At 33.0% G+C, this 14,147-nt stretch overlaps 1 protein-coding gene across 2 annotated transcripts in view; it reads right to left on the reverse strand.

Annotated features, from left to right (window-relative positions):
* LOC114327191 (phosphate-regulating neutral endopeptidase PHEX-like) overlaps positions 1–14,147 on the reverse strand; it is a 103,623-nt gene that overhangs the window by 75,351 nt on the left and 14,125 nt on the right. For both annotated transcript variants that reach the window (XM_028275721.2, XM_028275720.2), the window contains exon 2: positions 3,693–3,738. In XM_028275721.2, the coding sequence (XP_028131522.1) occupies positions 3,693–3,738 (46 nt within the window). The remainder of the gene's footprint in view (positions 1–3,692; positions 3,739–14,147) is intronic.

Here is a 14,147-nt window from a genome sequence, read left to right on the forward strand (position 1 = left end):
TGAGATATAAGCGATTAAAAAATTTAAAAAATCAAAATCGGCCATTTTTAACCCTGAATCGGACATTCAACTGAAAATTTCAATGTTGCCAAGGTAGGTAGATATTCTTTAAACATCGATTGATGAAATCTCAAAGAGTCTTTTACAATACAATATCGATGACCCCTTTATTTTTTAATTGCTAATCAAGCGGGCGCGACACTGTAGTATAAGTGAGGACGTTTGAATTTGCATAAATTCATTCTCTCGAGAATGGGCGAATTCGAAGAGAAATCTTCAGACAGGTCGAATTTTATTTTTAAATTAGGACTGTCTAGCATATATGTAATACTAGTGACGTCATCCATCTGGGCGTGATGACGTAATCGACGATTTTTTAAAATAAGAGTAGGGATTGTGTGATAGCTCATTTGAATGGTTATTTAATTATCTATTCAGTAACATAAACATTAACATAATTATTTATACAGTGTGTACAATTTTTTTATTAAATTAATTATACAAAAAAAGAAAAAATTTTTGCACACCCTGTAAAAATAATGATGTTAACTTTAATATTACTGAATAGATAATTAAATAACCTTTCAAATGAGCTATCCCACAACCCCTACTCCCATTCAAAAAAATAATCGATTACGTCACCACCCCCAGATGGATGACGTCAGTAGTATTATATATATATGCCAAAAAGTCCTAATTCAAAAATAAAAATCGACCTGTCTGAGGATTTCTCTTGAAATTTGCCCATTCTCGAGATAATGAATTTATGCACACTCAAACGTCCTCACTTATACTTACGGGGACCATATCTTTTTAAAGAAAAAAAAAGTACAAAAAACAAAAATGTATTAAAAACGCAAAATGTCTCTTGTTATTGGACAAATATAACTTTTTGGCACTAAAAGTAAATAAACTGTGTAACTAAACATAAAAAATTATATCAATTAAACTAAACATAACACATTGCATTAACTTTGAAAAAGTTCTAAGCCTGTAATTAAGAGTTTTTAGATAAGGCAACTGGAATAGCCTCATCTTCTTCCGGTTTTTTGCATCATCATATGTTTCTAAACTTAAAATTAATTTAAGAAGGTCCGGCTTCGACTGAAGTAAATGAAACATTTCATACAAGTCTCATCAAAATTTGCGTACACCAGCATCGCTGCCTTGATATGGACATTTGTGACTTTTCCGACGTCCAATAATAATTATTTATTACAAAAAAAAAACGCTCGATAGCCGCACTAGTACCCGGAAGACAAAAAATAAATTCGCATATTTGTAAGTTTTTCAGTTTGAATTGATCTACACACTTAAAAAATTTAAGCCATCGATGCTGAATATTTTTTTCTTCTCTGTTCCACTCAGCATTTTTTTCACTTGTAGCCACGTCTTTTAAAATTCCCAGTTCGTCAAAGAGTTGATCTTCGTTTAAGATGGTTGCCTTGATATACAATTTAAAAGCTTCGAGAGAATAACAAACATCGTTCCATGTTATTTCACTTCTTATGCGAGCTCCACACTCTCGCCGAAGTCGATCGAGGTTCAACAAGTACGAGAGTGTAGACGGCCACCTGGGTAACTTTGCCTCACTTCGTTCTACTTCCATTCTCTGTCGGTCTGGTCAAAGGGATCTTTGTCAGTATCGCACAGCTCTTTGTCGGTATCGCACTTCCTCGCGAAGTAGAACGAGTGTGTAGAGAGGGTACTTCGGACTTCGGTCAACTTTGGCGAAGTAACTTCGCCGAGAGTGTGGAGCCCGCTTTAGGTCTATGCTTTTGAATAGTTTAAATTCATGAAAATTTGTACTCCAGTTTTCTAGGTAGGTTACACATTTTGTGTAAAAATTTTTCACTTGTGCAGTGTAGTTTTGTGTACGACCACGGCACCATAAGCCTGATGTCTCACACACTTAAAATGTTTTTAAAGATCATTCATAAACGCATTTACCAAACACTTGATATGGATATTGAAGAAACCCACTTTGGATTTACACTACTAATCCAGAGGGGCTTGGATGTGAACCAGGATATGTACGTCTGTTTCATAGATTACAACAAGGCTTTCGATAAAGTCCGCCACAAAGAGCTAATGGACATCCTCAAAGCAAAACAATTACAATACAATGACCTCTGAATTATAACAAATCTATATTATAAACAGCAGGCACACATACGCATTAAGGAACAGAAAAGAGGAGTGCGACAGGGGTGTGTATTGTAACTACTACTATTAAATGCATACTCTGAAGAAATTATGAAAAAAGTTCTTGAGGGAGAAACAGCAGGAATAAAGGTACCTAAATGGAACGCCAATTAACAACATTAGATATATGCGGACGACACTATCATAATAGCGGACAACCTCCAAGACCTCCAAAAGCTAATGAACAAGATAGTTGAGTATGGAGAACAATATGGATTATCAGTATACATCAAGAAAACTAAATTTATGAGGATATCAAAAACTCAAAATAATGATAAAAGCCTGACAATTAAAGGTACCTAAAACTTTAGAACAAGTTGAAAACTACAACTATCTTGGCACAATAATTAATCACACAAACTATTACTCCAAAGAAATCAAAGTTCGAATAGAGAAGGCAAGAACCAACTTCAATAAAATGAGAAAGGTAGTTTGTGCAAGATAACTGAAATAATTAAGACTTGGGAGTTAGGCTGGCAAGGTGTTATATTTTTTCGACTCTGCTTTACAGGATAGAAGCATGGTCAATTAACGCGTCGACTACTAAAAAGTTAGAAGCATTTGAACTGTGGGTGAAGGTACCTGAAGATAGCATGGACCGAGTCTGTAACAAACAACGAAGTCATGAGAAGAGTCAATAAAAGAATGGAAATATTGGAAACCATCAAGACACAAAAGCTGCAATACCCGGAACAGTATGTATACAAAGAAATTTGTTTAAAAGTAGTAAAAGATAAAAATATTCATTTTCTAGAAAAAATAAGTACATTCGCGTGTCCTTAGAAAGGTTTTAAAGTACATTAGGACAATATTTAAAAATAAGTACTGTCCTACTTAAATAAGTACATATGGTCACCGTACTTATACTACAGTATCGCGCCCGCTTGATTAGCAATTAAAAAACAAAGGGGTTATCGATATTTTATTGCAAAAAACTCTTCGGGATTTCATCAAACGATGTTTAAAGAATATCTGGCTACCTTGGCAACATTGAAATTTTCTGTTAAATGTCCGATTCAGGGTTAAAAATGGCCGATTTCGCCATTTTTATACTTTTTAATCGCTTATAATATAAGCGTTGACATATTATGTCAAAAACTTATAGAAAAGTTACTAAGGACCTTTTCCGTTTGGAATGGTACAAAACCTAAAAAACTTTATTCGATGCAAAAAAAGATTTCAGGAAAAAACCCTAATCTTTCCCCTCGCCTGGCAAGGTCTTATGCTGTTCAGAATCGCCTGTCATTGTACATATTTCTTCTAAATGATTTACTCAAACACATGCTTAAATTTAAACCTTACAGGAGAAAGTTTATTTTATCCCTAAACTATGCACTTTTCGATTCACCTGGTAGATACACGTGCATGGCTGATGCCTGCCAGGTCATGGTTTTTAGCCTTGGTGTGCTATGATTTATCACTATACAAATTTCTAGACTTACATACTTACATAAACATACTTACTACAACTTAATAAAAATACTTACGGAAAAAGTTGTTGTCCTCTTGTAGTAAAGAAAAATCAGCATCTACCTAAACGTTATAAAATATTGTATTAAAAATATTGAATATAAAAAACACTTAAAATATCCTTCTCCCGACCACTTTTAAGGCATAGTCTGGAGGAGAGTTTTTTTAATGCGATATCTCTAGTAACCCAAATCCACAGGCAATTTATAGGCGAGATAATTAAACAAGTTTTGAAGTGAATAAGGAGTTAAAAAACTCTAACATGTAGTAAAACCACTTCTATGTAATTGGTATATTTATTAAAATCTAAAAAATCCCAATGGATTGAGTAAAATATGTCCAATTCAGAACGTTTTCAGACCTATCGGTCCATCATCAGTGAATGTGCATACTTGCTAAATAGCCCCAGAACCAAACAATGGTTGAATTTATAATTCGATTTACATTATTTAAAAATAATATTAAACAGGCTAAACGCCGATGTTACAGGATATAACCTACGGGAACATGGCGAAACCCTACCAAAAACTCAGTCAACCATCTTAGGCCAACATTGACTATAAACATTGAACATTGACATTGACCAACATTCCAACCTAGGTAACTTCCCTTTTAGTGAATAAGAAGTATTCAATATTGCTCATTTCAAAGGGCTTTTCAGGCACTACAAAAGGTATTGGTAGCATTATACACCTAAAATCAACCGTTTGTAAAAAAAATAAACTCTTTTCACCTAACATATCTCTTTTGTATTATAACTAGAAGATTTATAAAGGAACGAATCTCTTTACTTTTTATAAGCTACAAAAACATTAACCCTTAAGTACTAACATCTTAAATCAATGGCGCAAACACTAACTAACCGCCTGACAGACGGGTTTCACATTTTATTGGTTATTTTTCTTTTGTTAAATATTATAATGCCAAAAAATATTTCGATGACTTACTGAAAGTATTACTTATCTAAAAAACACAGTAATTGATCTAGTTTTTCTGTATTTATTAAAATACAAAACATTATAACAAGAATGGAAGGATTGTTTGTGTGACTTTTTATTCCTGAAAAAAAGTGTGATAAAAATGAAACAAATTAAAGAATCTTGATAAAAATTTATAATCGAGTTAAACAAAGAGTAATAAATATTAAAACAAAAAAAAACTGACAAGCACTAAAATTTGTACAGTGTAGCAATGGTAGTCAGTGGCAACATTTTCATCACAAATTGATCCCACTTCGCTTACGTCGTCTTCTACCTCATCAAGTCATTTCAAAAGAGTTTCATCATAGTATTTATCCCCTTATTTGAACTTTTTGACGAACTGGGGCACATTATGTTTAATTACGAAGTGGGCACAAACACTAACACCCCGTGTATTAGACGGAAATCACACTTTGAGTCTAAATATCTTTCGAATAACAACCTGCATCAAATTGCCGAATTCAATACTAGTAAATAACAACCCAACTTGAAAAGTCATAAACGGACGACTTTCAAATTTTTATAGGAAGGGAAATATCCCACTTTCAACAAACGATGCCGTCTGAGAGACGGTGTGTTAGTACTTAAGGGTTAATGTAGTTTTTTTAGATGCATAGTTTTTAAGGTATTCGAAAAAAACCGTCCGAAAAGGTGTCATTTTTCAATGAAAATAGCGAATTTTCAACCACGAATAACTCAAAAAGTATTGCGTTTTCAAAATAAAATATAAAACAGTTTTTGCTTAGAATTAGGTTCTCTAGCCATTTCCGTGGTTATTTTGACCAAACAATTTGCAACCACCTTGAAGGGGTGGGAACCGCCCCCAATAAAAAGGCGTCGTAGTATACAGGGTGAGGCAAATAAAGGGCCTATTAGAAATATCTCGAGAACTAAAGGCAACAGAATCATGAAAATTTGAATAAAGGGGTTTTGAAGGATGATCTATTAAATGAAAATATTTTCATCTCTTTGCAACTTCCGGTTATACCGGAAGTTGTTTATAACTTCGTTTTTTTAAATGGGACACCCTGTATATTTTTACATTTTTGGATTCTCTTTGATGTCTTCTTTCTTAAAATATCAGGTTTGGTAATATTATACAGGGTATTTTAATAGATAATTACGTTTTTTTATTAATTTCGTAGCAAAATGAACACCCTGTAGAATTGTAGTAGTTTGACATCTAAAACTCTACTTACTTTCAAATATTTTTTAATATACTCTACTATTGTTAAGAATCATTAGTATAGCTAAATTTTTAATTTTAGTATACAGGGTTGGTCGAAACTCGGAATGAGTATTTTCTGAGTTTTATTAAATGGAACACCCTGTATTTTAGTATTGTAATGAAATGATATTTTATGGTACTCTTTTATTTCTTAAGCATTCCCTATACCTAACTGCTTTAATTTGTGCTTAATTGTTAATCGCACCAACAATTTTAACTACGTAGGTATTTTGATAGCTAAACCATTATTGGTAATTTTAAGGACCAGTCTGGATTAATCTCTATTTATTTCTGAAAAATTACTTGGGATTGAGTATTTTCACGGCCAACCTAATAAAATTTTACGTATTTTTTGTTGCAATTAATGTTTAGTTTGAATCACCAATAACTCACAAATTAAAGCAGTTAGGTATAGGGAATGCTTAAGAAATAAAAAAGTACTATAAAATATCATTTCACTACAATACAAAATACAGGGTGTTCTATTTAAGAAAACTCAGAAAATACTCATTCCGAGTTTCGACCAACCCTGTATACTAAAATTAAAAATTTAGCTATACTAATGATTCTTAACAATAGTATAGTATATTAAAAATCATTTGAACCTAAGTAGAGTTTTAGATGTCAAACTACTACAATTCTACAGGGTGTGAATATTGCTACGAAATTAATAAAAAAACGTAATTACCTTTTAAAATACCCTGTATAATATTACAAAACCGTATATTTTAAGAAAGAAGATATCGAGGAGAATCCAAAAATGTAAAAATATACAGGGTGTCCTATTTAAAAAAACGAAGTTATAAGCAACTTCCGGTATAACCGGAAGTTGCAAAGAGATGAACATATTTTCTTTTATTACATCATCCTTCAAAACCCCTTTATTCCAATTTTCATGATTCTGTTGCCTTTAGTTCTCGAGATATTTCTAATAGGCCAGTTATCTGCCTCACCCTATATAGGGTAGACTTTGTTTCTTGAGCTATTCTCTATTTACTGTGAAAATATCAAATAAATCGATGTAGTAGGATGGAATTCGAAGCTAAATATCCTCATTGATTGCTCTAAAAATTATATAATATTTATACATCAATTAAATCTCACATATTACATTATTAAATTTCACTCGCCATTCGTGTCGCTTCTTTCGCCATCTTCTTCGTCATCTTTTAATGTTGGGGTATTATTAGTGCAATTATTATAAAAACAACCAGAGCACGTTAAGTTACAAAATAAGCCCAGTTTTCTGCAGCTATATTAGACACCGCAACCTTTCTTGCAGTGACAAAATATGATTTTTAAAAGTTCTTCAGGAACTGGCGACTGTTTCATTTTTAATGGATGCAACGATCCATCTTTTGAAAACCACCCCCAGTCAGTTGGCTGAATATTGCAGTTTCCAAGCCAGTGCTGCACATGAAGCTAAATCCTTTCTAAGTGCTCATCTAAAGCATCTATATCTACGTATCCGTATATGTTCTATGGTTCCATGAGTCGAGTATGAATCAATGTATGCGTGTATAAATTTCTAACGTATATAATACAAAAAAAATACATTTATTAGTTTTTTGACCGTAACTTTTTTATTTTTTAACCTAGAAAGTTACGTAAATATGCAGATTGTAAATTTTTACAGCAACTACAAGGATATTAATATTAATTCCTTCTAAAACCCATAGTTTCAACAGGGAGTGACTTTGAAAGGGTAGGTAAGGTAGTTGTGGCATGATAGTACCAGGTTTAATTGTCAATACTCACCCGATTTTTACCGAATGAAAAATTTTCGCAAATAAAAGTCTGATTTAAAAAAGCTACAATTTCATATAACAACATTTTTTTTTATATATCTGATGCTAATCTTTCTATTTTGATTCGTTACAAAAATTCGGACCAAAATTCGTTATTGGCTTTTGACTCAATTTTTTTAAAAACAAATCATTCTAAGTCGGTAAAACTTCTATAATTTATTAATAATACATAACTAAAGAAGTTTAACAAGGTCAACAACTAATTTTAATTAGCGTGGTAATTAGCGGGTTGGTTCCGCTCACTTTCTCACTGAAAAAATAGGGACTGACGTTCTCTTAATCATAAGTCTCTCAATTTTTGACTTCTTTTAGTTTTGAAGATAGATCTTTATAAAAACTTTAAATCAGTTTTTATAAGTTATCCTCGAAAATGCATAATTTCCTTGTCTTTTGACTTTGAAACTCCAAAATTTAGCATTTGACGAAGAAGGCTAACCTATAATAAAGTATATCTCGGTCACTTTTAGTCTTAAAAAAAATTAATTAAAATTATTTTGTGTATTTTTTCATAACGTATATTTTTGTTAATAAGAGGTGTTTTGATAAAACAAATAAACGAATAATTTTTGAGTTATTAGCAGAAAACTGATTAAAAACATTGATTTTTTCGACATAAAACTAACACTTTCGATTGCGAATAAATCGAAAAGTATTAATTTTATCAAAAATAATGTATAACATATTTTTTGCTTAAAATTAACTTTTTTATCAATTTTTGTGGTCAAAATATAATAAAAAATTTCCACCCCCGAGATGGAGTAACAACTACCCCCATGGTAAAAGCGCCTTTCGGCGTCATATAGATTTTAATCCTTGAACTATCCACGACTTATTCTCAAATTTTCAAGCACATCGATCTATTCTGTAAAAATTGCGAGGTGAAAACCTTAGATTCCTGGACTATAATATATCCCAATATAGGCCTGGATCTCGCGCACCAAAAAAAGTTGATTAATAGCAAGCTGAAAATTTGTTAATAGCTTAAGGGTGTCTAGTCGGACAAACTTTGATGTACGGGAACACTGGAACAGGGGAAGTTTTAATTGTGGAACAGCTTAAAAAATTGGAACATCAGAACGAAAACGTCTCATCTATTTTGTAGGACACAACATCAAATTGGGCACTTAAACGAGGAGGTGGGTGAATACCAGGGAGGATGAAAAAAGGGCAGATCCACCATTGATCAAATATTCGTATTGAAAATGATTCAAAGCAGTACATACGAGCAACAGTTAAAGTTAAACCCCCTCTTTATAGATTTCAAACAAGCTTACGATTCTGTGATAAGAAGGCGTTTGTACCAGGCCCTAAGAGTACTTGGAATTCCGGAAAAGATGATCAGACTCGTAAAAATGACCTTAGTGAAGACCGACAACAGAGTAAGGATAGAAGGAAGCCTATCAGGAAAATTTGAAGTTAAAAGGGGATTAAAGCAGGGAGATCCGCTGTCCACAGTACTTTTCAATTTCTTGTTGGAGGCAATATTGAGAGAGAGTGGAATACGAACGAAAGGTATGATCTTTGACAACAGAAACCAGGTTCTGGCCTTTGCGGACGATATAGTGCTAATGGCAAGAACGAAAAGGGAACTGCTGAGGATTTTCAAACTCTTTGAATAAAGGCTAAGCAGTATGGACTGAGAATTAATGAACAAAAAACAAAGTATATGGAAATGGGACAGACCTCAAATGAAGACACACAACTGAAAACTACCACAAACAAGGAGAATAAAGAGTATTGCTTCAAAAAGGTGACGGAGTTTGAGTATCTAGGAGTAACGCTAACAAGTAAAGGGGAAGAAAGCCAGGAAATCGAAAAGAATCTCGAGAGGAAGAAAGACAGTCGGAGCCCTACACAAACTACTAAGAGCCAAAAACATCTCCAGAGAGGCAAAATTAAGACTTTATCGAACAGTGATCCAGCCCACAGTTCTTTACGGGAGCGAAACATGGGTCATGAACAAAAACCAAGAAAATATGCTGAACATCTGGGAGCGGAGTGTCCTAAGGAAGATATTCGGGGGAGTAAAAAGCGATGAAGACATTTGGAGGAGACGAACAAATGCAGAGATCAGAGAGCTGTACCGGAAACCAGAAATAAGCCAGATGGTCAGAATAAAGAGACTAAGTTGGTTAGGTCATCTTGCGAGAATGGCTGACGGAAGGTGGGCAAAGCACTCGCTGCTGAGAGGGGAAGGAAAGAGGAGAAGAGGACGACCCAGGAAAAAGTGGCTAGAAGCATGTAAGGAAGACCTGCAAACAATCGGGATATCAAATTGGAGAACTGCGGCCATGGACAGGAGAAAATGGAGAAAAACCGTGGAGAAATTCCAAGTCATGGGCCTTTAAGGCCTGTTGAGCTATATTATATATATATATATATATATATATATATATATATATATATATATATATATATATATATATATATATATATATATATATATGTATATATATATATATATGTATATATATATATATATATATATTTACTCCCAGCGTATGAAGTGAGCCACATATCAAAAGAAACTGCGGTTGAAGTGAGGTCCTGTACAAAGTGAGGTCCAGTATACGGACCTCACTTAGTCAATCAATGTAAGACTTTTTCGTAGACATGTACTGATAGCAAACACTGTCTTTTTACAAAAAAAAGTGGGACCTCACTTTGTATGGTCCACATCAATTTTTAGTTCAGAGATTTTCCGCATAGAGGCGCTGACTTTGGCGTATATTTTCTAACCATGTATATTCTATGCCCTGTTGAATAACTTACGATACACATAGTGAGGACCATACAACTGGCAACATCTGTTCAACCAATCTTTAAAACAGTGGATCGTCAATCGTCGCATAAATTCAAACAGTACAAAAATGTTTAATACTTTAATCCTTTTTGAGAGCGTAGGCGCAAAATTTCGGTCGAGTTCTTTTTAAACGCATTTATTTTTTTCGAATCCTGAGATAACTAATAGGTATTTTTAAAATATTTAAACGCAAAATAGAAGACTACATTATTCCCGAGGGCAGAAAGTCCCTTATAATGAACAAAAAGTTTCTTTTGTAATATATATTTAAAATTAAAAATCAGACTATTTTTTTTCACCCCTGTGACTTATTAAAATAAATATTATAGAAGTTCTCAAGGACTTTCGACCATGGATAATACAGTAATATTTCTTTCTGCGTTTAAATTTTTTAAAAATACTTAAGGTTTTCTCAGTATTCGAAAAAAATGAACGCATTTAAAAATAATTCGAGCGAAATTTTTGCGCATATGCTCTCAGAAAGGCTTAAAATACTATAAATTTTTGTAATCAGTATTTCAATAGTTATTTATGATATAAGTGTTAAAAGTACACGTTTAAGGCACGCATGTGAAAGTTTGCAGAATGAGCGACAGCGAGTTCTGCAATTCACATGAGTGCCTTAAAAATGCACTTTTTAACACGCATATCATGCAATATTTTTTCTACAAACGTAATTACAGGACAATATCTACAAAAACTTTTACTTGAACTTGACTGACATTCCATTTTTATATTTTTTTGACATTACATCAAAATTGCCTATACGATCAATACGAATTGCAGTGCCATAAAAATTTTTAAAGCAGCGCCGGATAAAGGGGCGGGCGAGCCGGGCGACCGCCCGGGGCGCCAGAATTTGGGGGCGCCAAATTTTGAGAGACGCTGATATATAAATATAATATTTACCCCCCTCCGTGGCTCAGTGGTAAGAGCGCCTGCCTTTGGATCGAAAAAATCCGAAAGGTTGTGGGTTCGAATCTCACCAGGGTCGGAAATTTTTCATTTATTATAAATTAATAAATGAATATAGTTTCTGTCCTCGTGGGATCGGTTCTCACCGGAGGGACCGCAGACGTTCGGATACAATTAGCGTATCTTTGCAAAGTCAATGACGTCGACATTGCAAAGTAACAAGCCACTTACTCAACACCCACACTACTTACACATGACACTAGGTACCTAACTGTTCAAAATTACCGTACCTACCATGCCAATGGCCATTAGTTGTCGAGGCATTAGCTAAACAAAAAAAAATATAATATTTTTTACATTCACTATTTTTTTGGACTTTATAGATTATCTTTGGGCTAAGATTACTCCTAAGACAATTAATATTAAATAATTGTAACAATAAGAAAACTATTTCTAGCTCACAAAAATTCTCTAATAAAAATAATGCAACCTAAAAACTGTTATGGCTTTTAAAGGTCATTTTTGTCAGGTAATACCTATCACTTTTATGGTATTACAATGTTATACATACATACTTAAAATACACGAAGATCAGATTTACGAAGTATCAACAAATTTATGAATAGTCAGTGATATTATTATACTGCTACTTGTCATTATAGCCTCAATGGTTAGATAGTTTTGTCTTCCTGTTCTGTAAACTTTGCTTTATCAACATTGTCGTGTGTCCGTGGGTGTGTAATTTGAAATAAAAAAAAAACAAACCAGGTATATCTATATGAATTAGAATTGACAAGTTCTTTTTCATAATATGAATATATAGAAATTTATTTCGAATACTTTGTACGCGTTAAGATGTTTCACTTTTTGCATAAAAACGGCACGAACGACGTATGAAAAAAAGGAATAATAGATTTTTGTATATATCATAAATTGAACGAGTAATTCCAAAATGATTTGTTATTTGAAATATCTCAGTGGCGTACTATGTTGTTCTTTAAAAAAATTCACACCATTTCAACAGTAGATATAAAATTATTAATTTTATGTCAAAAAATGCGCAATAATTACCTCTTAAAACACATCAAATTTCATTTGCATATCTGAACCGGTTTTAGAACAATAAAGAAATCGTCAGTTTGTAAGAAAAATGTCAACACCCCATATCTCGGAAACGAAGTATTTGCTGACATACGCTTATAGAGCAAACTGTCATTATTTTTTCATATAGAATTACCCTTTAAAGTTTGTTGCATTTATTTAGAAACATCCTGTTTTTTCTTGACCACCCTGGATTTCCATAGTTTTTCCTGTATTATTTCACTTGACCGTTATTTTCAGTTCTTTCTGTTTTTCCAGTCCTGCAGGTTTCTTTTCTAATATTGCTTCGTCCATTTTATCTCTAAAAGATTTTCGGGGTCTGTCTCTCTTCCTTCTTCCTATCGGGCTCCAATCTGTTATTCTGTTTATCAACGATTTTGGTCTGCTCTTCTGCCATGTCCGTACCAGGTTAATCTCTTTTGTTCTATGTTGTCTATTATCCCTTGAATTCATTACCATTATTTTCTTAATCTCTATGTTATTTATTCTATCCCTTCTACAGCTTCTACTTAGGTATTCGATCTCTGTTGCTCTTATTTTGCATTTGGTTTTCGTATTTTTTATTCAATTTTCACACCCATTATTCAGAATACTTTTTGTCATGGTGTTATATTATATTCTTCTTTTTGTTTTTATACTGATGTTCTTATCCCACAGTACCGGGTTTAATTTTAGTATGCAGCATATTGTTTGTCCTAGTAACTCGATACCTAAAACCATAGCTTGGTTCTATAGGTATCGAGTCATAGAGATAATAAAAAGCTCATGAGATAATAAAAAAAAATAATGAATGATTTTATTTGAATTTGCATAGATGATTGTAAGGCCAAGGATATCAAAACGGCTCTAAAAGGAAGAGAAAAAATAAAGATGTACAAGCTCGCGTTTGCAAAGAATATCCGCATGTTATTTTATGCTAAGTGGATGCCACTCTCTCAATTTAGTTATTGGGGATGCAGCTATATCTTGCGCACAATCAACATGTTTTTTGGTCTTGTAGAAGATTTATACACACTAAATGATATAATTGAGTCAGATTAAATAAATTATTAGACGAATTTTTTACTAAGCAACAACATTTTTGTTTAATTTAGTAGTATTTTGACAACGACACCCGATTTGGGCGTCGAAACGATAATAAAATTATTTTTTTCAATTTAATTGTGGCTTATTTTCCATCTAAATAGTTATTTATACACATTTTTTACTGGTTGTTGATAATGTGCATTTATCTTTTACCTCGCTTCTTCGTCGCTTGAACTTAAAATGTGCTCGCTATGCTATGCCCTATGTTGGATAAGTTGTAAGTAATAACTATCCTACTATTTTTTAAATAAATATATTTTTACATAGTTCTTTATGGTAAAATTTTGATTTTTTCCTATTTTTTTTATATTTGCAGTAAATTTGTATATTCTTATATGAAGGGGCGCCAAATTTTATTTTGCCAGGGGCGCTCAGAACCCTAAAACCGGCCCTGCCTTAAAGTAGCATTTTTAACGCACGTATGGAGTTCTAAAAATTGCATTTTTAACACGGTTGTAGAAAAAAGCCTTTAAATGAGGTGTCACATGATGTACTTACTTTCCTATTTAAAAAAATCAAAGTTGTGCCTGTCACCTGAAGAAGAGGGATCG

The sequence above is a fragment of the Diabrotica virgifera genome, chromosome 4, assembly GCF_917563875.1.
Source record: "Diabrotica virgifera virgifera chromosome 4, PGI_DIABVI_V3a".
Taxonomy (NCBI): Eukaryota; Metazoa; Arthropoda; class Insecta; order Coleoptera; family Chrysomelidae; genus Diabrotica; species Diabrotica virgifera.